Below are 21999 nucleotides of genomic sequence, written 5' to 3'. Positions count from 1 at the left end.
TGTCCGTCGTGTGCAGCCCTGCACGACGTAGATTTGAAGTAACCGTTCCGATAATGAAAAGGTAGCGAGGCAGTGCCTTCGTACCTTCTTGAATTGCACAAGTAAGCTTTGCTCAACTTTCTACCTTTGTTTCATTCTCCTCACTTCTTCCCTTTTTCTCGATTAATCGCTCGCTTTTTCTTTTTTTCGGGCATTTTTGGACCCGGATTTTTCTGTTTTTTTCCTACCTTTTGCCTGACCCTTGGTGTTACCCTTGGTGTTACACTTGCTTGATTCTGTTGCCAAGGACCATGTCTTGCACTCCGTCTGCCACTGCAACGGAGTATGCCACTATCACTACATTTACGACCTCCACGTCGCTCTCACAGAGTGTATTGAACAACCAGGACACAGTCACAACCATCGTGCAGCAGAGCTGTATTGCTACTGGCACCTTGAGTGGATCCAATAGTACAGGTTGTCTCTCGAGCGCAGCAGTCACGCAGGTGAACACCATTGGAGGTGCGCAGTTCATTATTGTACCTGCTTCCCTTCTTCCGTCGCACCGCGGTGTTGTTTGACCGCTTTGACGGCAATGATGCTTCCACCTATCGCGGTTATTTTGGTCATCCTTCGCTTCTGAATGGGCGCTGATGGTTGAATTCTTTCCAGGCGGGGCTGCCACCACACAAGTACCCATAATCGTGACAGTTCCAGTCACCCAGACTCAACCAACGAATACTCTCTTTGCCTCTTGCTCTGACGGTTCCACCCCGTCGCAGACAACATCTTCCACGACTAGTCAAACAAGTTCTTCTAGTTCAACTCCCCCAGTGACAACGTCTGTACTGGTAGTGACCACACCTGCACCATCCATTATCACCCAATCATCTTCTACAACCCTTTCGAACGGCGATGTGGTTGCGACTGTAGTCACTACAACGTCTACACTGCCAGCATCTTCTGTTTACGTACCGTCTGTGATCTCAAGCCCAACTGCCACAAGTACTAAAAGCGCGAGTGGGTCAGGCACAGATGTAGCCCCCATAGTCGGTGGCGTGATTGGTGGTTTTGTTGGATTGGTTGTGATCGTGAGCGCTTTGTGGTACCTCTGGTAAATTCTATCACCCTAGTATTTGTTTCTCCGATTTACGTTTCCCTTTCTCCCTCTTTTTCAGTCGCAGACGCAGATCCTGGGATGATATATTTGACAGAGAAGCTGTTGAAGATGAAGAATTTGACTCCCCTATTGCTGTGCGCCGAAATCATGACAGGTCCATGCTTGATCTCGGCGCTGAGCCTAAACCGTATCAGTATGGACTTGTTGGACATGTGACGCCACCACCAGGGTCTGGTTCCCCGCCAAGCTCTCATCATCCTTCATTCAGTGCCTCCCTGGCAAGTACCCACAGCCGCAATACGTCAGTTACCCCTTTGCTTGGCATTAGTTCTGCACCTGGGAACGCTTCGAAGGCTTCCATCTCAGGGTCCATGCAGGCAGCACAGACTGCCACTGCGCAGAGGCATCTCAGTGCAACATCCCAATCGACGTCCCAATCTTCCACGGGCCCTCGATCGCTGTCTGTGGTTTCGAGCAGTAGCGCGATGCCTTTGTTAGGTAGATCCGGATCTTCATCGCTTTCGCCGAGCAATCGCGTTGATGAGCTTGGCGCATTTGATCCGCTTAATCGCACAGGAAGTCCTTCCCCTGTGATCGACAGACGGGTCTTGCAAATCATCAATGATGACCCCCAATCACCTAAATCCAGTACTACTCCTGCTCCTGCTCCTGCTCCCGTTCCCGCTCCTACTCTCCGCTCCTTCATCTGCGCCTGCCAGACCGCCCGGTAAACGTGCCCCTAGACGAAGGCGGTCTAATGGTGTTGTCGTGCACACAGATGCCGGATCGGTTTCTCCCAACACGGGTGGTACTACATCAATCGAACCCCCACCCTACTCGAGAGAATAGTTCATCTCCCTTGAGCAAAACAGTCCACTGAGCACTGACATATCACTTTTACTAACTCTACCCAATGGACTTACGATGACCGTACTATAACCACCAACGCTTTCACGTTCTCCACCACCATACATAGTTGTTTGAACGTAGCCTATGGACAATGCACTCTCTAATCGTCTCTGAAGATATTCACACTGATTTCACATTCTGACCTCGGAGTGGATAGATACGAATTGTATGCCAGCGCTGTTTGTTATCTTGATATAATTATATCGGCTGATCCTGGGTACAAATACCCTTACTACGTTGTAGCTTGGTGAGCGGTCGACTCGGTTACATAGTACTATGATTCAAGAAGTGCGGCGATTTCCGTATGTAATTGGGAAATCATGAATATAATAATCGTTACGCGTTGTACTACGTCCACTGGGCAACGCAAGGCTGACAACGACGAGCATCGAGCGCTGTGGACCAACAATAAAGTCGGATGAGCCAGCAAAGTGTTGTGGTACTTTTTAACTCCGCGATTCAGGCATTTTTAATTTTGATTCCGGGTATTAGTTACGTAAGAGCTAGGTTAGGCATTGTCCTTGCTCTTTTTGTTCAACGAATCGATCGTGTGTGGGCTTTCTCGAGAACAATAAGGTTGGGATGTCAATGGCCCAGTCCACATCAGTCCAAACTACATAAACCGCCGCTCTCAGCTGGTCAAAATGTATCCCGCCTCGTTTCTTTAACCTTCATCGTTGCTTTCTACCGGTGCTGGGCCACCTGATCAGTGATCATTCATTCACTAAAGACATTCTTGCAATTGCTATCCTTTCAACTCAAACAGTCTACGATCCCAACTATCTCCTAGACATCATCAATCCTTTCTATCTTTTATAATGGTCGGCCCACGAGCATGTGAGTACAGCTTGTTTTTGTATCTTGGGCGGATTAGCTGACTTTGCCTCAGATATCTTCTTTGCACTCAATGTTGTCCGTTTCCTGAGCATAGTGTCTCTCATACTGGTCTTTGCCAGCAGCATCTTTGTTATCGTCACGGACGTCGAAGCTGTTAACGCGTTCGAAGCTGCCAAGCAAAGTGGCAATGTCACAGCGCAAGACTTTGCTGACTGCGAATACATCGAGTAAGTTCAAATGTTACATGTATAAGTATCATGGTGTGCTAACGTCGGAAACAGGAACAGCACCGTACCTAACCAGATTGGCGGTGTTTTCTGGGCTGTCATCAACCGCCTACTTATTATCTTCCAAGTTGTCATGCTCTTCCTTTCTGAGATTGGTTGGCCATCTGCTTTCTTTGATCGCTTTTTCCCTGTGCTTGGTACGGGTTTTGGACTCGGCGCCTTGGGTATCTTCCAAGGACTGTAAGTTATCTTCTTTGCGTGGGTTTGTACACAACGCTGACTTTTTTTATAGTATCGGAGCTGCAGTCCTCTCGCAGCATGTGGATGACTTCACCCTTGTCTCCGCTTTCTTCCTTTTCGTCCTCGGCTGTATCAACATGTTCCTTGGTCTTCTCTTCCGGGAATCAGCCAAGAGCAGGCGTTCAATCACGTCGTGGCGCGAGGAAGCCAAGGGTGTATTGCCAACGACGAACCTGCGTTCTGCCGCAAATCTCGATCTCAATCGCTCCGGCTCATCTGGCTCCGGGCAGTCATCCACCTCTTCTACAGTATATGATGAGAAGACGGGTGCTTCGGAGTTCGGTGCTGTGCGGAATGGAAGCAGAGCTGGTTACGGCTTTGGGCGCCAAGGTGAGAAGGCTGCAGGCCTCAGAGGTCAGTCTTATTGTTTTTTTTTGGTTCGCACAATATCCTCATCATGGTTCTTAGGCTTCTTGATATCCAAACCTATCGAGAGTCTCCCCCGCTATGCAGCTCGTCCCACTAGCATTCCTTCCCGGTCGTCCCGGACCTCTCGTTCCCCCTCGCCTGAACCTCATTTCGCCTCCAGCGGTTCGGCGATTTGACAGAAGCACCGACGCTCCCTATGAGAACTGTTACGACGCCACGTGCATGGCATTAACTTGACTGGACTTGTATTATTCACATGTGCACAACCACGGATAACCCCAGCGGGAACGCTGGTCTCACGTTGATACCTTTACTGTATGGTGTTTTGCGGTACACTATTTTGCGCTATATAGACAATTGTAGTTTTATTAGCGTTTCATATTGCAATTATAATACTTTTTCCATGTAAGCTGTCTTGTCGACTCGGAGTTGACCAATAGTAACGACTATCGACGGACGGGTGTGGATAAAACCTTGTCACTTGCGCTCAGTATGCTTTGGCTCTTGAGTGGACGGCAGTTTTACCTATTCAAGTTTTTAGCCTTCCTTGCCAACCATCCAATGCAAACCTCGCTTTTGCGAACGAACGCCAATGAATGCGGCAACTCCAAGAATATCTAATTCAGGTCTTGTGAACACGCAGCGCAGCAGCTTTCAAATATTTGGGTTGTGATGGATGTTGACTTCATCCCAAGCTCCCAATCTGTGCCAGTGAGCGTGCTGACTTGGTCAATGGAAGGGAGAGTTTTAGCATCCGCTATGGGACTCCGAGAGGTACGCCGTGTTAGCTCAGCAGCACGACTGATATCGAGATTCACGGTATCAATTAACACTCGCAGCAAAAAAAAAAGTGGTCATCTACGAAGCGCTGTGAATAATCCGTGGACTGTGACGGTAGGTGAATGACGACGCGAGTTATCTATTTCCAGATGGTGAAAGCACAGTAGGTCGCAATAGAGTTCAGATCTTGACAGATGGCCGATAGAGAACAGAACTGCGTATGTGCAGGAACAATTCATTATCGCCCAGAAGAACACCCCTGACTCTGAGTCTAGGTTAACGACTACAGCCCCGGAAAGACGCAGTCTCGATAGGGATGATCGAGAGAAGGTGAACAGGCGCTCAAACCAATGAGGAAACACAGGAGGAGCGACAGCAAAAATTGACGTGCGTCATTGGCAGATAATGGTTCGACGCCTTTTGCCCAGCAGTTCCACTATTTAGTAAATGTTCGGTCAGCCAAGGCTGCCAATGATAAGAACGTGAAGAAATGAACAGCACGAAACTGACCCTGACGCCACTACGATATATCAGTGGACACAGCCTGGCAGTTGCTCTAATTGGTTTATTTCAGCCTACAGCATACCCATCGTGGGCTTATGGAAGGCTTTGCATGCTGTTGCAAGTGCGGTTAGGGATTTCGGGGCCGACTTGAATATGATATCTCATCAATAGATAATGTGATCGACGGTATTTGATTCACATGCGCGAAAATCGTCACGAGAATTTCGGAAATAAGTAGAGCCTCGGGCTGATGGTACCAGTTCTACCGTGTCCATAGGGCAGCCGGAGCGTCAACACGGAACACGCACAGGTGATTCGATTTCGAAGGTGGCACAGCCTTTGAAGACACAGCACGATGTCGAACTTCTGAGATCTGAAATTTGAAAGTTAAGAGAAGACACAGTCGGTGACCTGCTGTCACACAGCTCTGCACAGCTACTCTCGTTCTAGGAACACCGGAAACATCCGGACCACTACAATGAGCATAGTTCCTGAAACATGCTTTCGCCGCTTCCTGGTAAACCATCTGGATTCGACAGCATGAGGACACGTGAACTCAAAGATGAAAACCTGATAAGTAAGTTCTCGCAGCGAGCGCGAGGGCACGAATAGTTAGCAATGAATCAAAGTCTCTCAGAGCTTGGTTTCCAAGTGCGTACACTCAGCGTTCAGACACTTCGCATATAAATGACAATATTTCGTAGAACTATTACCAGCGACTCGTCGATCATAGTTTGATATCCCAATCACAAGCAAGTCGAGCACTTGAAACACCCATTTCATCATCCTCGTCAGACTATCCTCGCTGTCCGATCTGCTCACACCTTCTCGTCACATGTTATGGTTGTTCGAACGTCACCTGCGATAACAGTTGCTGTAAAGGTGCTAACCTCATTAGTTTTGTGTCTTCGTGTCAATCGTGCTTTTCGACCCTTGCGACGGTGAAGAAGTGCAGCCAGTACGACTGTTCCTCTCGCGCACATTTTACTGGTGGCGTAATCTGTCCTGATTGCGTCAGACCCACGGACGGTCACATACTTTGTCCCTGCGAGGACAACTGGATTTGTGGCACGTGTGCCACTAACGAGAAAGTTCTGAACCATTGTGGACGCTGTCCAAAATGTCAGAACTATTTTTGTTTCTTCAGGTGCAGATACATCGACGTGTGCGTGGACTGTCGCATGATGACGCTATGCAATGATTGCATGGAAGAAGACATGTCCGAGGAGGAGTCTTCAACTGCAACATTCCTCGTGGCGACGTGCGAAGAATGTCGGGGCAGAATCTGCACAGATTGCTTTAATGATTGTGGATCCCGTTGTCGATCTTGTCTCAGTGTTCATTGCCAGGATTGCGTGGACTACGAAGAGTGTCCGAGTTGTGGGGAGCTTATGTGCCTGACTTGCGCCACGGAAGATGGGTGTCGGGGGTGCGAGGTATGTCGATTTTCAAACAACGAATGTTGGTTGCCATTGACATATCGAAATAAGGTAGTCTATGCGTGGCAGCTTCCGGATACCCGCAGTCGAGCGAAGTCTGCCGACTCGGAATCGACCAGTAGCAAGTGTTGACGGACGGGTGTCGACAAAATATTTTGTCACTTTCACTCGGTGTGCTTCGCCTTTCGAAGTAATTTTACCTGCCCGAATGCAAATTTTCGCTTTTGCGAAACGTTTCCGACATGCATGAACGAACACAAACTAATGAGGCAGATATTCCCTGAACGTGAATATATCCAAAGCTCGGGTATTCGAGGCGACTCCTATGACATGCAGAACAGCAAATTTCAAAGATACGAGACGGGTGTTGATTTCATCCCATAACTTCCAGTCAACATGCTAACTGGGTAAATGAAGAGCCGGGTGCAAACGATGCGAGCGAGAGCTTCAGCATCCGCTGCTCCGAGAGGTGGTGTTCAAGTCTAGTATTTGCAGGGAGGTATGTTATTTTGAAACGAAATCATTTCTTTAACTTGTACAATGACATCATGATCTTATTCTCTATTGCATGGCTACGCAGATTCTAAGGCTGTTCAACGAGCCTGAGGGTTTCTTTCTTTGGCAGTAACAACTTGTCATGTATGGCGCGCGAGCGGAGTTTGAAAACGGTCGACCATTTGACGTCTTGACCCCTAAGCTGCCTGATTCTTTCGTTCAACCATCACTTCATGAAGGTATGTCTGTACCTGCTGTACATGGCGTAGATGATATAGTGTATGTAGGTGACCAAGCACACGTCATCATCATCGAGGACACCTGACAAGCGATGGTCAATGTTGGGTCTCAGGCTCGAGGTTGGTATCCAGGTATGTGCAACTTTGCATCCAAAGCACTTTGCGCTCGAACGATGTTGTTTCGTAGGATTTTTATCAGCGACTCTTTGATCACAATTTGATACCCGATTCACAAGCAAGTAAAGAAACCAGCTCACGAACCATATGTCCTTGTTGTCCACTCTGCTCGCACCGGCTCATCGCGTGCAGTAGTTCTTCAACTGTCACCTGCGGCGCTAATAGTCGATGTGTAGGTGCCAACCTCGTCCGTGTGTCCCGTTGTTGCTCCTACGATACCATGATGTTCTGCCATGATTGTCTTATATATGACTCAGACGACTTAGGTGCACTTAGCGAGTGCATACTCTGCGAGGTCCGTTATCCCCCAAGGCTCATGACGAAGTGCGTGGGACAACCCCTCCCCTTTCAAAAATTTCCATCGAGTGCATTCTTAAATCTATCTCATGTCCATTTCCAACAGATTCACCGAAGCCAATTGGAAGAAGTGCAGCGAGCACATCTGGCGGCCTCGTGAACATGATGATCCAGATATTTGTCTTGATTGCATTGAAACCATTCGCAGTCATGTAACTTGCCCTTGTGGACTGGCCTGGATTTGTGGGCTATGTGCTCAGAAGGAAATTCAGAGGAGCGGTCGACGCTGTCCGAGATGTCAGACGTTTTATTGCTTCAGAAGGTGTAAATATATCCGTGCGTGCACGGAGTGTCGAAAGAGGACACTATGCAAAGATTGCGCGGAGGAAGATATACCCGACGAAGAAGGGCCTTCACTGTCAAACAAGGGTGTAGTCCTCGTGACGGGATGCGAATTATTATCTTGCAGGGTTTGTATCATGGGTGGCCTTCATTGCCATGAATGCATAGCCGATTATGAAATCGAGTGCATGGAGTGTGGGGCACCTTTGTGTCCGAATTGCCCGGATTATAAATGTATGGATTGTTATGATGTACGTCGCTTTTTAAACATTGCATTTGCTTTGCCAACGAAACACTTCAGTTCGCTCCCAGGCTGAGACAGCTGAGACAGCTTCACAGTAAAATAATAGGAGCAAGGATCACGTTTCCAGTGCACAATGAGGGCAACCTCTGAACCAGGGGAAGGGAATGCAATTCATAGTCGATAAAAACACTGGGCGTGCAAGTATTCTAGAATCTAGATGGTCTTCCTCCTCCTGCTTTCCTGCTGTGACATTATCCAAGCTTCTCAATTTCGACATTCGTCGATGTTTTGAACATCGCGAGAAGTCTCAGGCACATTGACAACGTGCACGTGGGGGTGTACTACTTACCTTTGTGAACAAGTTGTTTAACTCGACACACCAGTCGACAGCACGCCAAGCCATTTTTTTCCGCGAGGGCCATGCTAATTTGCCTGTCAACCAGACGCCATTAGGGTACGGTTGAAGAATCCTCGCAACTTTTCACCAGCTGTTTATAAACAGACCGCTTCAGATCATTTATTAACAGGTGTTTTCAACTACATACTTGCGTTTGAATTTCTGAAAGCGAAACGAAACTTCGAAACCCTTGATTGAAATCGCTGAGAATTTTGTCCGCTGGCGCCCGAATTCATAGTGCACACATGTAAGTCACATTCAAATTAATCCATGCACTTCCCGCCATTCGTACACAGGAGACTTCTCCTGATGAAGGTTATGTTCCTGCATATCGATCCACAACCAAAATGCATTTAAATGTCCCTATAGCTCACCCACCACTGCAGGACTCGGAGGTGCAAGTTGGTAAATCGGTCCTTCCTGTGGCACAACTTTGATTTGCACAAGGATACGAGGCTATTATATGTTCATGCAGTGGTGACACAAAAGACGGACAGGAAGTGTTACACGCAAGGAGCTTAACAAGAAGTTGAAACCACGACAAAGCAAGGAAGGCGGGATGTCATGTATTATGCAACTGAAGCAAACGTGTGAGATGTGCATCATGTATTAACATTCAACTAAGCTAGTCGTAAGAATTGTGTAGTGCGTCAGAGAAGTGAAACTGATCTCACCTCCAGAAGCCATGTATCAGGTGTCAGGCTCTACAAAGGCTCTTTGGGAAGCAGCTTGACGATTCGGTCCTGCTTCGCAGCACGTCCATCCTTGCCAGAATACCGGATGGAACCCAATTGCCAGTGAAGTGAGCCGACCATCCAGTCCTGCATCCCTTCGACATAGATAGCCACCTGCCTGTCAACCTCTTCATCCCATGAGGGGAGGATGACACGGTTAGTTTCAAAACGCTGTATAGCATCTTTGCACATCTGGCCAGCATAGTCGATGGCACCTTGCAGGTCTAGTCCTCGATCGTGCATGAGCACGGAAACTATGTTTTCCCAGGGTGCGCCACCGTGAGATTGCTCCTTGTTGTAAGAGATAATATCCTGTTGGCGGTAATGTCAGCGGCGCCACAGTGTTCAACGACTGAAAAGAATTACGTTAACCCAAGTAGCATAATCGTTGGTCGCGTTCTCCAAGGCCTTGACAACTGGATGCGACAGAACTTCGTCGGGAAGATCAATTCGAGCTGCGAATTCGATGAGGGCAAAGCAGAGCTTCATTGCGCCTATCTCTCGCCTCACGGCGATGTAATATTGCAGTTCATACATATTTCCTTTGGCACGGTCGTCCAGCTGCTTAGCCACAGCAGCGAAGTACAATTCGCTTCCTTGGATAAACCGCTCTGTGCAGCCGGGACCAGCAGTCTCCCTGAAGCGGCTAAAAAACCTAACCGCATAATAACTTTTAGAAAGAGTTTATGCAATGTAAAAAAATAGTCATACGATTTGCACATCTTTCCACCAAGCTGTTCCGTGTCAAAATTGACGGGATCGCGGAGTGCAAGAAGACAGGATTCATGCGCTTCCCGTGCATCGACGACACCATACTCCATCCAGTCGTCTATAATGGCTATCCAGTTGAAGAAATCGGCGCAGACTCGGAGATGGAAAGCATCTGCATTAGGCCAGCAAACGGAAGCATATGCGCCTAAGTCCACATCAAGATACTTCCTGAGCTCGGACTCTACAAGTTGCGCTACGTCAGTAAACCATTGATCAGATGCGCGGGACACCGCATCACAGTGAGGGTTCTTATGCAAGGGATAGTGGCAATCATTGATAAGGTCAGGTAAAATGAATTGTGAGGACTCGCAGTCAGGAGCGGTTGTGTGGGTCGTCGGATTCATATTGTGAACATCGAGATGAGGAACATGTATGTGCAAGGTCGTCAGTCTTTATACAGTTTTTTTTTTCGGTGGAACGAGATTATCAACTAGCAACTGACAACATCGGAGATTTGAGGCGTCCTGAGCTCGGCTCGCGACGGGGAAAGACGAACCTGTATTTCAGGAGAACGCCAGATGAGCGGGACTTCCGACCCGGTTTTGGGCAAGCTCCTCGCATTACAAGAAGCACGGAAAACAGGAGGCCGCAAGCGGGTGCACCATATCCAGGTCATCGCCCTTCACAATCTGAAAGTCGGAGTTCAAGACTAACTAAATTTTGATGGACGAACCTGTCTGTCAGGAGAACGCCAGATGAGCGGGACTTCCGACCCGGTTTTGGGCAAGCTCCTCGCATTACAAGAAGCACGGAAAACATTCACAATCTGAAAGTCGGAGTTCAAGACTGACTAAATTTTGATGGACGAACCTGTCTGTCAGGAGAACGCCAGATGAGTGGGACTTCCGACCCGGTTCTGGGCAAGCTCCTCGCATTACAAGAAGCACGGAAAACAGGAGGCCGCAAGCGGGTGCACCATATTCAGGTCATCGCCCTTCACAATCCGAAATAGAGTCGGAGTTCAAGACTGTGATGAAGGTCAATCCTAAAGGATACGTTGGGGTACGGAGATGGGAAATACTTAATGTACGCGAATGCAGTGTGGGACTCTACTAATCTGCAAAAAACCACTGAAATGAACGTTTAACTGACGCGCGTTACGGACGCTTACGAACGCTTACGACCTCAGCTGTAGCGCACTCACGCGATTGGTGGAGATGCTCTCGATGTTATTATTTTATTTCGCCAGTCTGAACTTACGAGAGATGGAGAACCGAACGTTTGATCAATGATGATCTATCGCATCTCACTGCATGTACCCGAGTCAGTGCCAGCTTGAACAAGGTTTTTGAAGACTTACAGAGGGAGTGGCAGCTATGTCGAGTCCACTGCAGCTCATTGTAACGATAATCATATTATAGGGCCTGGGGCCATTCACAGGGGATTACGATGTATGGATATGAAGTACACCAAATCGATAGTAAATCTCGAACCCAACGAGTTGCAACTTGATTCAAATCGGAGTTTCGAGTTGAAACGATTTTGGTCATTTTCGAACCGAATCGATTTCACATCGAGTTTAACTCGCCTCGACGGCAACACTAGAACTTGGGTGTTTTACAGATGCTAAGCACTGGCAACATTTCGAGTGAGCGCTCGAAGCAACTTGGTATATATATGTGTACTTGAGCTTAAGTACTAAACTTAATTACCGTCTTATCGTGCTCATTCACTTCCTGATTTAGCACTATATCCGTGTGCAAATGCACCTGATCAACGCGAACGTTCGTGCTAACCGATAGAACCCTCACACGAGAGTCTAGCCTTAATGATTAATGAAGCCTTAAATGAAAAAATGAGTCGTATTGTGCGAAGCCCTCGTACGTGTACGCAGTTCAGTTCGTCTTCCTGGGTAGCAAGCTTCAAAGCTTCATGAGGCTTGGAATGTCTATTAAAATCAGGTATTTCTTAGGTTTAGCCATTTTGGCTTGGAGTCACTACTCGCAGGGATCCGAGTTCGTCCTGGCTGCAACGGATAGTACTACAAGTACTGTTCCCTCTTCATATGCGGTCCCAGGAGCGTTCCCAACTTCTCTCTACTCTCATTACTACAATAATCCAACGGCCACCTCTGCGCAGCCACAGCCAGTCATTTCAGATCCTGTCACGGTAAATGTCTCATGCAACTGTCGTGTAACTGAAAGTAACTCGCTCTTCAGCATGAAATCTTTCCTTTTTCCTTGACAGACCCGGATAACATTCCTCAGGTAACGTGCACTCCCAGTGTCCGCGTTGGTTTTATCGTTTTGACCCTCCGGCTTTAACAGTATGACACCGTGGACCCTCATCCGCTTCCACCCAAGGCCTCCTCCCAACAGCTTCTTCAACAAGCGGTAGCGCAGATCAAGTCTATTGCAGTGAACCCGATGTTTAGTACATGTGCACGGTGCCAGGCCTCCCTAGAAGTGGCAAAATTTCTTGCTCTTGCGGCTCCTGAACAAGGGACGAATCTAGCTCTGGCGCTTTGCCAGTACTTCAATTATTCATCCTCTTGCGAGAAAAGTTATGGACCCCTCGTCATGGGACCGATCCTTACTCAAGTTGTATCTTTTGCTGATGTTGGAGGATATGACGGACAGGTAAAACAAGTCGCTGAAACGGAAGAATGTTTTGTCTCATGATGTTTCTAGTCGATTTGCTCTGAGTTCCTTGGTTTATGTCCAGCACCTACGACAACGGCTCTCAACCTCACTGGCTGGTTTGCAAAGCCAAAGCCCAACCCTCTTCCTCCTCCAAAGCAGCCCAGTGGTCAACTGCTCAAAGTGTTGCATCTTTCGGACCTGCATATTGATCCCCGTACGTGCCATTTGCACGTATGCGTTGTTTATCTCCACTGATCATCTTTTGCCAGGTTATGCGAACGGCGCAGAGGCAAACTGCACCAGCGGTTTGTGTTGCCGCGACAATGCTTACAATTCTCTCAGCCCTCAGACACCTCTCGTTCCTGCGCCACGATATGGTTCGTTCCTCTGGTTAGATCTCACCTTCACTGGAAGAATGTAGTTTGATGTCGTTTCAGCGATGCTCCATATTCATTGATCACGTCCGTGCTGGAGGCCATCCCACCATTGACCGGAACCGAATCAACTGGCTTCGACTTTACTTTGTTCACTGGCGACATGTTGGCGCATGACCCAGATAATCAGCAGTCTAGGTACGTGTTTTATACTTATTGTCGGTCTTTTCTCACTTCCCTTCAAGGGCTTTGAACGAGTACTCTGAGGTAATATTTGTGTTTCCAAATTGGACCGTTATATATCATACATACTGGCAGGTCGTCCTTTATGATCTATTCAAGCGCATGCTCGGACCTGGTCCTACCTATGCTACACTCGGAAATCACGATACTTGTCTTCCAGATCTAGCTTCGCCTTTATCCCTGGGAGGCGCTTTGGGGCAACAGTTCAGCTGGTATAATTTCTCTCATCAGTTTCTATTTTATGCATTACCTTATCCACTAGGCTATACGACCACGTTACAGCGTTATGGGAGCAAAAGGGATGGCTTCCGTCGGCTTCCGTCGAGTTTTCGCGTGCTCACTATGCAGCATACATGGTCAAGCGTGCAGATGGCCTGAGGGTGATCAGCTTGGACACCAACTTGTGTGAGGCGAAATGTTTTAACTGGCATGAGCACTGACAAACTGGTCTACAGGGTACAGGTACGTAATCAATGGTCCGGAAGCCACAGTCAAAAGCTCCATGATCTAAACTGTGCAAAGGTCAAACTACTTTAATTACATCAACTCGTCCGAACCGGACGTTTCTGGTATACTGAGGTTCCTCACCGATGAACTTCAGGACGCGGAAGACGCGGGAGACCGAGGTGCGCTGATTGATGATACTACATTCCATTCGATCTGACAATGCTTAGTCTGGATCATTGGCCACGTCGTCAGCGGTTGGGATGGTTCTAATTCGTTGCCGAACCCAACCAATCTCTGTAAGTTTAATCAATCTCCCGATCAACGTGCAATTTGCTGAGCAGCATCTGCACTAGTTTACCAGATGTAAGTCTGCTGGATGTCAGATTCACTCTGCTTGGAGCTGATATACCTAGCGTTGATCGCTTTTCCCCTCACGTTATTGCTAGTATGTTATTTCTCTGTGATGCCGACCAAGTTTGACGACTCACAACCAGACATCTTCTGGGGTCACACACACGAGGACCAGCTATCTGTATGAGCCGATGCCACTTCATAGAGAGGGAACGCTGACATATCTTCCTGGTCCAGATCTTCTATGCCAATAATGGCACGAATATGAGTGCTGAGACCGCTCAGGCGGTATCCTGGGTGTGTCCTTTGACGGGTTCATGATGACGATCAATCTAACTCGCGGGCTTCCAGACCGGGCCATCTGTAACACCCCTCACCAACCTAAACTCTGGGTTCCGTGTTTATGAAGTTGACTCTGCTGTAAGTTTTCCTGCCAATGTCTGCTAAATACAGCTTACGCATCCACACAGACTTTTGAAGTGGTCGAGGCTTATACGTCAGTTTTGTTCTTCAGATTGCTGTCATCAACTGGTCTTTTGCTTACAAGTTCCCTGCAGCTGGAAGAGTTACGTCAATGACTATCCTGCGCTGGACTCGCAGACTGAATTCGGCCCTACTTTCGAGTACGAGTATAGCAGTCGTGAGGCATACGGAGGAAACATTACTTGGGGAGCAACCGACCCACTGAACGCGACTTGGTGGCATCTTGTGACTGAGCGTGCGTGTGTTCCTTCTTTTCCTCCACCATCGCTATATATGTTATTTCAGAGATGGAAGTGGACCCGACTTTGATGCAGGTAAGTTCGTGACTGGATGCTTTTAACTTGTTGTCTCACCTATTCCCAGACCTTCAATTCATACCAGGGAAAGGGCTCAATACTCACTCCGTCATGCACGGGCGAATGTATTCCTGCTAGGATCTGCTACATCCGTAGTGGCTCTGCTAGCATCGCCAAGCAGAACTGCGTGTCAGGTTATGGATCAGTGCAGTAGTAGTTTATATTAAAGTTGTGATGGACCATTTGCAAATAGGCGCGTTTACTACAAAAGTAGTCGTCAATCCCAACAATGGAACGTTCAGAACTTTCATATCGTCAACTTAGCTTGAAGTACCTGCTAGTCCACAAAATATTCGATGTAGGAAATTTTGAACGTCGAAGTATAGCCAAGAGTGAGTGTAATAATAGATTCACTCTCCTCACCATCGATCACGCTGTCCTCATCAACTGCAAAGGTCTCCTAAGCACTCATATGCATACTCGCAGGAGCTTATTTCACTCTCTTCCATCCGCAAGCGATGTTCTCTGTTCAGATGTGATGAAAACAATCAAAGGACGCGAGAATATTCGGAACGTTTCCCAGAGAACGGGTCGACACCTCCTCGATTAACCGATTGTGTCGCAGTGCCGTTGTGCAGCGGGATAACATACCTATGCAAGTAATTTTTCACCATTGCTCCCGGTTAAAGTGCACTGACGCTGATGATGCACTCCCAGTGATGAGTATGATTCGCATTATTGGGACGAGGACCAGTCGCTCCCGTCGCGGTTTCCTTTCTGAATTGCTACCGTCTATATCTGATTTAGATCTGTAACAGCATGTCCTCGCATCAGTCGAATATACTATCCACCATACTATCCTGCTGTGCCCCCGGTAAGTGTAACCTATCAAGCCAACTTGATCACGACGCGTTGCTACCCCGCTACCCTTTACAAACTAAAATCTTTCTAAAACGGGCACCGCTAAGCATCTCGACGGAGAGCCTGTTTATTTCAAAGATATGTGCGACGGTGACGCGGCTCTATGCCCCGTCCTATCATATGGTGGAACGACCCTCTAAGCAGTAGTCGACGCCCCAAACCATTCCTCTTTAACACCAAATTCCACACGCGGCCTCCTCTTCGCTTCACCTCTTGCGATCACCATCGCCTACTCATCCTTTCGCCCTTCCTCCCCCTCAATGCGCATCATAAGTGAAGTATTCCTTGATATGCTCGGGAGATGCTGATTGCGGACGAGCATTGTTCGGGTAGTTGGATGGCGTCATCGTCCAAACAGCTTGGTGGGAACGGCTTTGAGGTCAATTGCGGCGAGCCATCTGTTTAGATCAGAAGGGTGGAGTCTGACGAGGAAGGGGTGATGCTGGATGAGGCAAAGTAACCCTTGTCGAGTGATGTTAGAAGTTCACAACGAGTTCTTACTTGCACGGTTTGTCCTGCAGGAAGTGAACGAGGAAGCGATTCTAGATAGTACAGTAGCAACGAGAAGAGACTCAGGAGAATGTGTAAACATAGTGAATGGAATCTTCGTGCAGCCCTAAACAGTTTTGTGAGAGCCAGTCCAGACTCCATTATAAGTAGCAGAACGGAACGAATGAAGCGCAAGAAGGCAAACACGTATTGTATGAGATCTGTAGGAAGTGCATAGTTCAGTCGATTAACGCCCAAAGCTTGACTGACATATAAAAAGGCAATGCAGGAAGGGGCTAGGGTTTGAGAGTCTTGGAGAAAGTAGGAGGCATGAGTCAGGTCTGGCGAGAAACATAAGTTACCTTACCACAGGTGCTTCAAAGGATTGATGCCGGGGCCCGGAATCCAGATTAGAAATTCTACCCGGATCATCGGTTTTGTCCGATGACCCAGTCTTAGATTTGGCTTACACAACGGTCACCGAAGGACCTCTAATGAAGCCTTAAAGCCGTGATTTCATCGTATTGTGCGAAGCCCTCCGAGTCGTACGTGCAGTTCGTCTTCCTGAGTGACAAGCTTCATGAGGCTTGGAATGTCTGTTAAAATCAGGTATTTCTTAGGCTTGGAACGGTCGCTACTCGCAGGGATCCGAGCTCGTCCTGGCTGCAGCGGATAGTAGTACTACAAGGACTGTTCCCTCTTCATATGCGGTCGCAGGAGCGTTTCCAACTTCTCTCTACTCTCAATACTACAATAATCCAACGGCCACCTCTGCGCAGCCACAGCCAGTCATTTCAGATCCTGTCACAGTAAATATCTAATGTAACTGTCGTGTAACTGAAAGTAACTCGCTCTTCAGCATGAAATCTTTCCTTTTTCCCTGACAGACCCGGATAACATTCCTCAGGTAACCAGCACTCCCAGTGTGCACGTTCAAGTTGGTTTTATCGTTTTGACCCTCCCGCTTTGACAGTATGACACCGTGGATCCTCACCCGCTTCCACCCAAGGCCTCCTCCCAACAGCTTCTTCAACAAGCGGTGGCACAGATCAAATCTATTGCAGTGAACCCAATGTTTAGTACATGTGCACGGTGCCAGGCCTCCCTAGAAGTGGCAAAATTTCTTGCTCTTGCGGCTCCTGAACAAGGGACGAATCTAGCTCTGGCGCTTTGCCAGTACTTCAATTATTCATCCTCTTGCGAGAAAAGTTATGGACCCCTCGTCATGGGACCGATCCTTACTCAAGTTGTATCTTTTGCTGATGTCGGAGGATATGACGGACAGGTAAAATAAGTCGCTGAAACGGAAGAATGCTTTGTGTCTCACGATGTTTCCCAGTCGATTTGCTCTAACTTCCTTGGTTTGTGTCCAGCGCCCACGACAACGACTCTCAACCTCACTGGCTGGTTCGCAAAGCCAAAGCCCAACCCTCTTCCTCCTCCGAAGCAGCCCAGTAGTCAACTGCTGAAAGTCTTACATCTTTCGGACCTGCATATTGATCCCCGTGCGCGGCATTTGCACGTATGCATTGTTTATCTCCACTGATCATCTTTTGCCAGGTTATGCGAACGGCGCAGAGGCAAACTGCACCAGCGGTTTGTGTTGCCGCGACAATGCTTACAATTCTCTCAGCCCTCAGACACCTCTCGTTCCTGCGCCACGATATGGTTCGTTCCTCTGGTTAGAACTCGCCTTCACTGGAAGAATACAGTTTGACGTCGTTTTAGCGATGCTCCATATTCATTGATCACGTCCGTGCTGGAGGCCATCCCACCGTTGACCGGAACTGAATCAACTGGCCTCGATTTTACTTTGTTCACTGGCGACATGTTGGCGCATGACCCAGATAACCAACAGTCTAGGTACGTATTTTATACTTATTGTCGGTCTTTTCTCACTTCCCTTCAAGAGCTTTCACCGAGTACTCTCAGGTAATATTTGTGTTTCAAAATTGGACCGTTACATATCATACATCCTGGCAGGTCGTCCTTTATGATCTATTCAAGCGCATGCTCGGACCTGGCCCTACCTATGCTACACTCGGAAATCACGAAACTTGCCTGCCAAATTTAGCTTCGCCTTTATCCCTGGGAGGCGCTTTGGGGCAACAGTTCAGCTGGTATAATTTCTCTCATCAGTTTCTATTTTATGCATTACCTCATCCACTAGGCTATACGACCACGTTACAGCGTTATGGGAGCAAGAGGGATGGCTTCCGTCGGCTTCCGTCGAGTTTTCGCGTGCTCACTATGCAGCATACACTGGTCAAGCGTGCAGATGGCCTGAGGGTGATCAGCTTGGACACCAACTTATGTGAGGCAAAATGTTTAACCGGCATGAGCACTGACAAACTGGTTTACAGGGTACAGGTACGTAATCAACGGTCTACACACAGTCAAAACTCCATGATCTAAACTGTGCAAAGGTCAAACTACTTCAACTACATCAACTCGTCCGAACCGGACGTTTCTGGTATACTGAGGTTCCTCACCGACGAACTTCAGGACGCGGAAGACGCGGGAGACCGAGGTACGCTGATTGATAATACTACATTCCAATCGATCTGACGATGTTCAGTCTGGATCATTGGCCACGTCATCAGCGGTTGGGATGGTTATAATTCGTTGCCGCACCCAACCAATCTCTGTAAGTTGAACCTCTCGATCAACGTGCAATTTACTGAGCAGCGTCTGTGCTAGTTTACCAGATGTACGTTCGCTGGACGTCAAATTCATTCTGCGTGGAGCTGATGTACCTAGCGTCGATCGCTTTTCCCCTCACGTTATTGCTAGTATGTTATTTCTCTATGATGCTCGACCAAGTTTGACGACTCACATAATCAGACATCTTCTGGGGTCATACACACGAGGACCAGCTATCCGTATGAGCCGATACCACTTCATAGAGAGGGAACGCTGACATATCTTCCTGGTCCAGATCTTCTATGCCAATAATGGTACGAATATGAGTGCTGAGACCGCTCAGGCGGTATCCTGGGTGTGTCCTTTGACGGGTTCATGTTGACAATCAATCTAACTCAGCTTCCAGACTGGGCCATCTGTAACACCCCTCAACAACCTGAACTCTGGGTTCCGTGTTTATGAAGTTGACTCTGCTGTAAGTTTTCCTGCTAACGTCTGCTAAATCTAGCTTATACATCCACGCAGACCTTTGAAGTGATCGAGGCTTATACGTCAGTTTTGTTCTCCAGATTGCTGTCATCAGCTGGTCTTCTGCTTACTAACAAGTTCCCTACAGCTGGAAGAGTTATGTTAACGATTATCCTGCGCTGGACTCGCAGACTCAATTCGGCCCTACTTTCGAGTTCGAGTATAGCACTCGTGAGGCATATGGAGGAAACATTACTTGGGGGGCAACCGACCCACTGAACGCGACCTGGTGGCATCTTGTGACTGAGCGTGCGTGTGTTCCTTTATTTTTTCCCATTATCGCTATATATGTTATTTCAGAGATGGAAGCAGACCCGACTTTGATGCAGGTAAGTTTGTGACTGGATGTTTTAACTTGTTGTGTCACCTATTCCTAGACTTTCAATTCCTACCAAGGAAAGGGCTCGATACTCACTCAGCCATGCACGGGCGAATGCATTCCTGCTAGGATCTGCTACATCCGTAGTGGCTCTTCTAGTATCGCCAAGCAGAATTGCGTGTCGGGTTATGGATCAGTGCAGTACTAGTTTATATTAAAGTACCATTTGCGTAGTGTCAATACCGACAATCAAACGTTGAAAACTTCCATATCGGAAAGCACTAGCTAGTCCCCAAAATATAAGCGCATCACACAGTTCTGGCATGTGCAATTACAACAAAGGTCCCCTGACACTCACTTTAGTGGGGAGAGGGTTCTGTAGAATTTAAATATCATGCTGTCTGTATTTATTTTGGTGGAAATTACTTCCCTTACATGGTACGTTCTACTTTCCTTTTAATCAAGTTGATGCTCGATTGCAAGAACGCGCGTATTCATTTCAGTTCGATATAAACCGGCTTCTATTCTGCGATCCCTTCGACTCACGAAGATCTGGACTCTGATACTAATATTCGCGCCGTGTGTACGACAATATTAACAGTATGTTAATCGTCGAAGGCAATAATTAGTGTCGGTACACGTCTCACCATCCTTTGACAATTTAATTCACGTTCTCCACCTGGACGCAACAACTTCGCTGCTACCACCTGGGTCTGGATTGCAGAACTTGATGGATTCAAGCACTTCGATATGTGATCGACACCATTCCGATTCTACTCAAATCCTCGATACAACGGCCATACTCACATCCCTTCCCAAGGTATCATCAAAAAGTTTCAGGCGCGAAAGTGGCCATCTTCACGTGTACTCTCGATATCTCCCAAACCGAAACCGAACGCACCGTCCTCCTCAACAACGCAGACGAAATGCTCAATTTCACGCGCAGCGAGGAACAACAATTCGAAAGGGTATGTTCTCCATCACATTACTTTCTACATCCTCTAACCATTACTCGATAAACAAATTCTCAAAGAAATCGCTGATTCAGGCATCAGAGTCATCATCGCAGGCTCATCCGTTGGCGATCTCGCCTTACACTACCTCAATCGCTTCAACATTGTCATTCTCAAAGTCCTCTCCAAAATCAACCTCCGCCGGGTAGATTGCGTCGTCAACGCCACACCTCGCCCACGTCGGCGCATCCACGGAGGAAGCCAGCTACGTCGACATCTTTGAGATGGCGGAGATTGGCGAAGACTGTCACCGTCCTCCGTCAGCTCGCTCCCGGCGAGGACGAGTATCAGAGCCACTCAAAGAAGACACGTACAGCGACGATCGCGCTTAGAGGGGCGACGGCCAACCATCTCGATGACCTCGAGCGCGCCATTGAGGCTGCTACTAGTATAGTACAAACTGCGAATTAAGTGATTTGGGGGTAATACAGGGAACCTGAACTAGGCCGTCAACGGAAGTCGATCCCTAAGGGTGCCCTCTTAAGGATCAATTTCCGTTGTACCCAGCTTGTGCCCGTTCTAGGTATGAGGAACGAGTCTGAACGAGTGCTAAAAACGGCGACTCGTGAACCCGGAGAAGGCGGGGCATGGCACCTCGGCGGTTGCCGAGGACTTCCTGCCTTGACCCGCCATGGAGCTGAGCTTCAGTAGAGTCACATCAATCCTCGTTGTGTGTGCTTCACCCCGATAGAAGCATCTCCTTTGGTCTTATACACGGCCGTGCGGGTCTTTCGCGGTTTTTTCTATTTTCAGCTTATCGAGCACTTCCTGCAAGCATGCCATACTAATGTCGGGGTGTGCGCGGCACACCCCAACATTAGTATGACATATGCAATCCTTCTTGCCTACGCATGCCATCTTTTTCACGCATAGAACTCATTCAGACAGATCCACCACCAGCTATAGAACGAGGAAGACGAGGATGAATCAATGTATTCCGCTAGAATCTGACTCATGCGATGGTTCTGTTGACTCACTTGACCTGCCCTTGCAAGCGTACATGCTTCCGGGTCGAGGCAGCCGCATTTCCGCCGTGGTGCCAGTCTTACTAGTCGCCGACTCCCATAATATCGTTCCCCTACTTTGCAGTGCTCTTTACCAGAAACACGTGTGGGGGATCCGTCAGCCTGTGGTCGGCCTGTGCTGTTCC

The 21999-nt window shown here is 48.0% G+C and overlaps 7 protein-coding genes across 7 annotated transcripts; 6 read left to right on the top strand and 1 right to left on the bottom strand.

Moving 5' to 3' along the window:
• Positions 1–290: 290 nt before the first annotated feature.
• On the top strand, positions 291–1830 carry DFJ58DRAFT_744972 (uncharacterized protein; the record flags this gene model as incomplete). Its single annotated transcript, XM_041387355.1, has 3 exons — positions 291–501; positions 652–1093; positions 1158–1830. The coding sequence occupies 3 exons, from the start codon at positions 291–293 to the stop codon at positions 1828–1830; spliced, it is 1326 nt and encodes a 441-aa protein (XP_041245044.1).
• A 710-nt stretch (positions 1831–2540) lies between these two features.
• DFJ58DRAFT_913395 (uncharacterized protein) lies at positions 2541–4292 on the top strand. The gene is made up of 5 exons (XM_041395320.1): positions 2541–2845; positions 2898–3072; positions 3127–3312; positions 3365–3726; positions 3781–4292. The coding sequence occupies exons 1-5, from the start codon at positions 2827–2829 to the stop codon at positions 3915–3917; spliced, it is 879 nt and encodes a 292-aa protein (XP_041245043.1). The 5' UTR covers positions 2541–2826; the 3' UTR covers positions 3918–4292.
• Positions 4293–5515: 1223 nt separating this feature from the next.
• Positions 5516–6746, top strand: DFJ58DRAFT_312579 (uncharacterized protein). Its single transcript, XM_041379780.1, has 2 exons — positions 5516–5676; positions 5730–6746. The coding sequence occupies exons 1-2, from the start codon at positions 5644–5646 to the stop codon at positions 6594–6596; spliced, it is 900 nt and encodes a 299-aa protein (XP_041245042.1). The 5' UTR covers positions 5516–5643; the 3' UTR covers positions 6597–6746.
• Positions 6747–9359: 2613 nt separating this feature from the next.
• DFJ58DRAFT_905792 (isoprenoid synthase domain-containing protein) lies at positions 9360–10504 on the bottom strand (the record flags this gene model as incomplete). The annotated part of the gene is made up of 3 exons (XM_041394978.1): positions 9360–9701; positions 9756–10044; positions 10101–10504. The coding sequence occupies 3 exons, from the start codon at positions 10502–10504 to the stop codon at positions 9360–9362; spliced, it is 1035 nt and encodes a 344-aa protein (XP_041245041.1).
• Positions 10505–11945: 1441 nt separating this feature from the next.
• On the top strand, positions 11946–15247 carry DFJ58DRAFT_782670 (sphingomyelin phosphodiesterase). The gene is made up of 21 exons (XM_041389858.1): positions 11946–12269; positions 12320–12367; positions 12428–12739; positions 12791–12956; positions 13012–13132; positions 13180–13314; positions 13362–13383; positions 13435–13571; positions 13622–13764; positions 13815–13821; positions 13882–13985; positions 14034–14102; positions 14160–14169; positions 14220–14251; positions 14301–14338; positions 14395–14454; positions 14509–14577; positions 14628–14653; positions 14715–14875; positions 14926–14954; positions 15004–15247. Exons 1-21 carry the CDS (start codon positions 12033–12035, stop codon positions 15148–15150), a joined length of 2073 nt encoding a protein of 690 aa, XP_041245040.1. The 5' UTR covers positions 11946–12032; the 3' UTR covers positions 15151–15247.
• Positions 15248–17418: 2171 nt separating this feature from the next.
• On the top strand, positions 17419–20107 carry DFJ58DRAFT_877100 (Metallo-dependent phosphatase-like protein; the record flags this gene model as incomplete). Its single annotated transcript, XM_041394469.1, has 18 exons — positions 17419–17631; positions 17686–17868; positions 17907–17942; positions 17980–18014; positions 18075–18209; positions 18257–18278; positions 18330–18660; positions 18710–18716; positions 18773–18876; positions 18925–18993; positions 19055–19138; positions 19191–19228; positions 19285–19344; positions 19396–19464; positions 19515–19540; positions 19606–19766; positions 19818–19846; positions 19895–20107. 18 exons carry the CDS (start codon positions 17419–17421, stop codon positions 20042–20044), a joined length of 1752 nt encoding a protein of 583 aa, XP_041245039.1. The 3' UTR covers positions 20045–20107.
• A 376-nt stretch (positions 20108–20483) lies between these two features.
• DFJ58DRAFT_312426 (uncharacterized protein) lies at positions 20484–21109 on the top strand. The gene is made up of 2 exons (XM_041379778.1): positions 20484–20804; positions 20870–21109. Exons 1-2 carry the CDS (start codon positions 20567–20569, stop codon positions 21070–21072), a joined length of 441 nt encoding a protein of 146 aa, XP_041245038.1. The 5' UTR covers positions 20484–20566; the 3' UTR covers positions 21073–21109.
• Positions 21110–21999: the final 890 nt, after the last annotated feature.

The sequence above is a fragment of the Suillus subalutaceus genome (assembly GCF_016647625.1).
Source record: "Suillus subalutaceus strain FC151 chromosome Unknown DFJ58scaffold_39, whole genome shotgun sequence".
Taxonomy (NCBI): domain Eukaryota; kingdom Fungi; phylum Basidiomycota; class Agaricomycetes; order Boletales; family Suillaceae; genus Suillus; species Suillus subalutaceus.
This window is presented reverse-complemented; position numbering and strand designations above follow the sequence as displayed.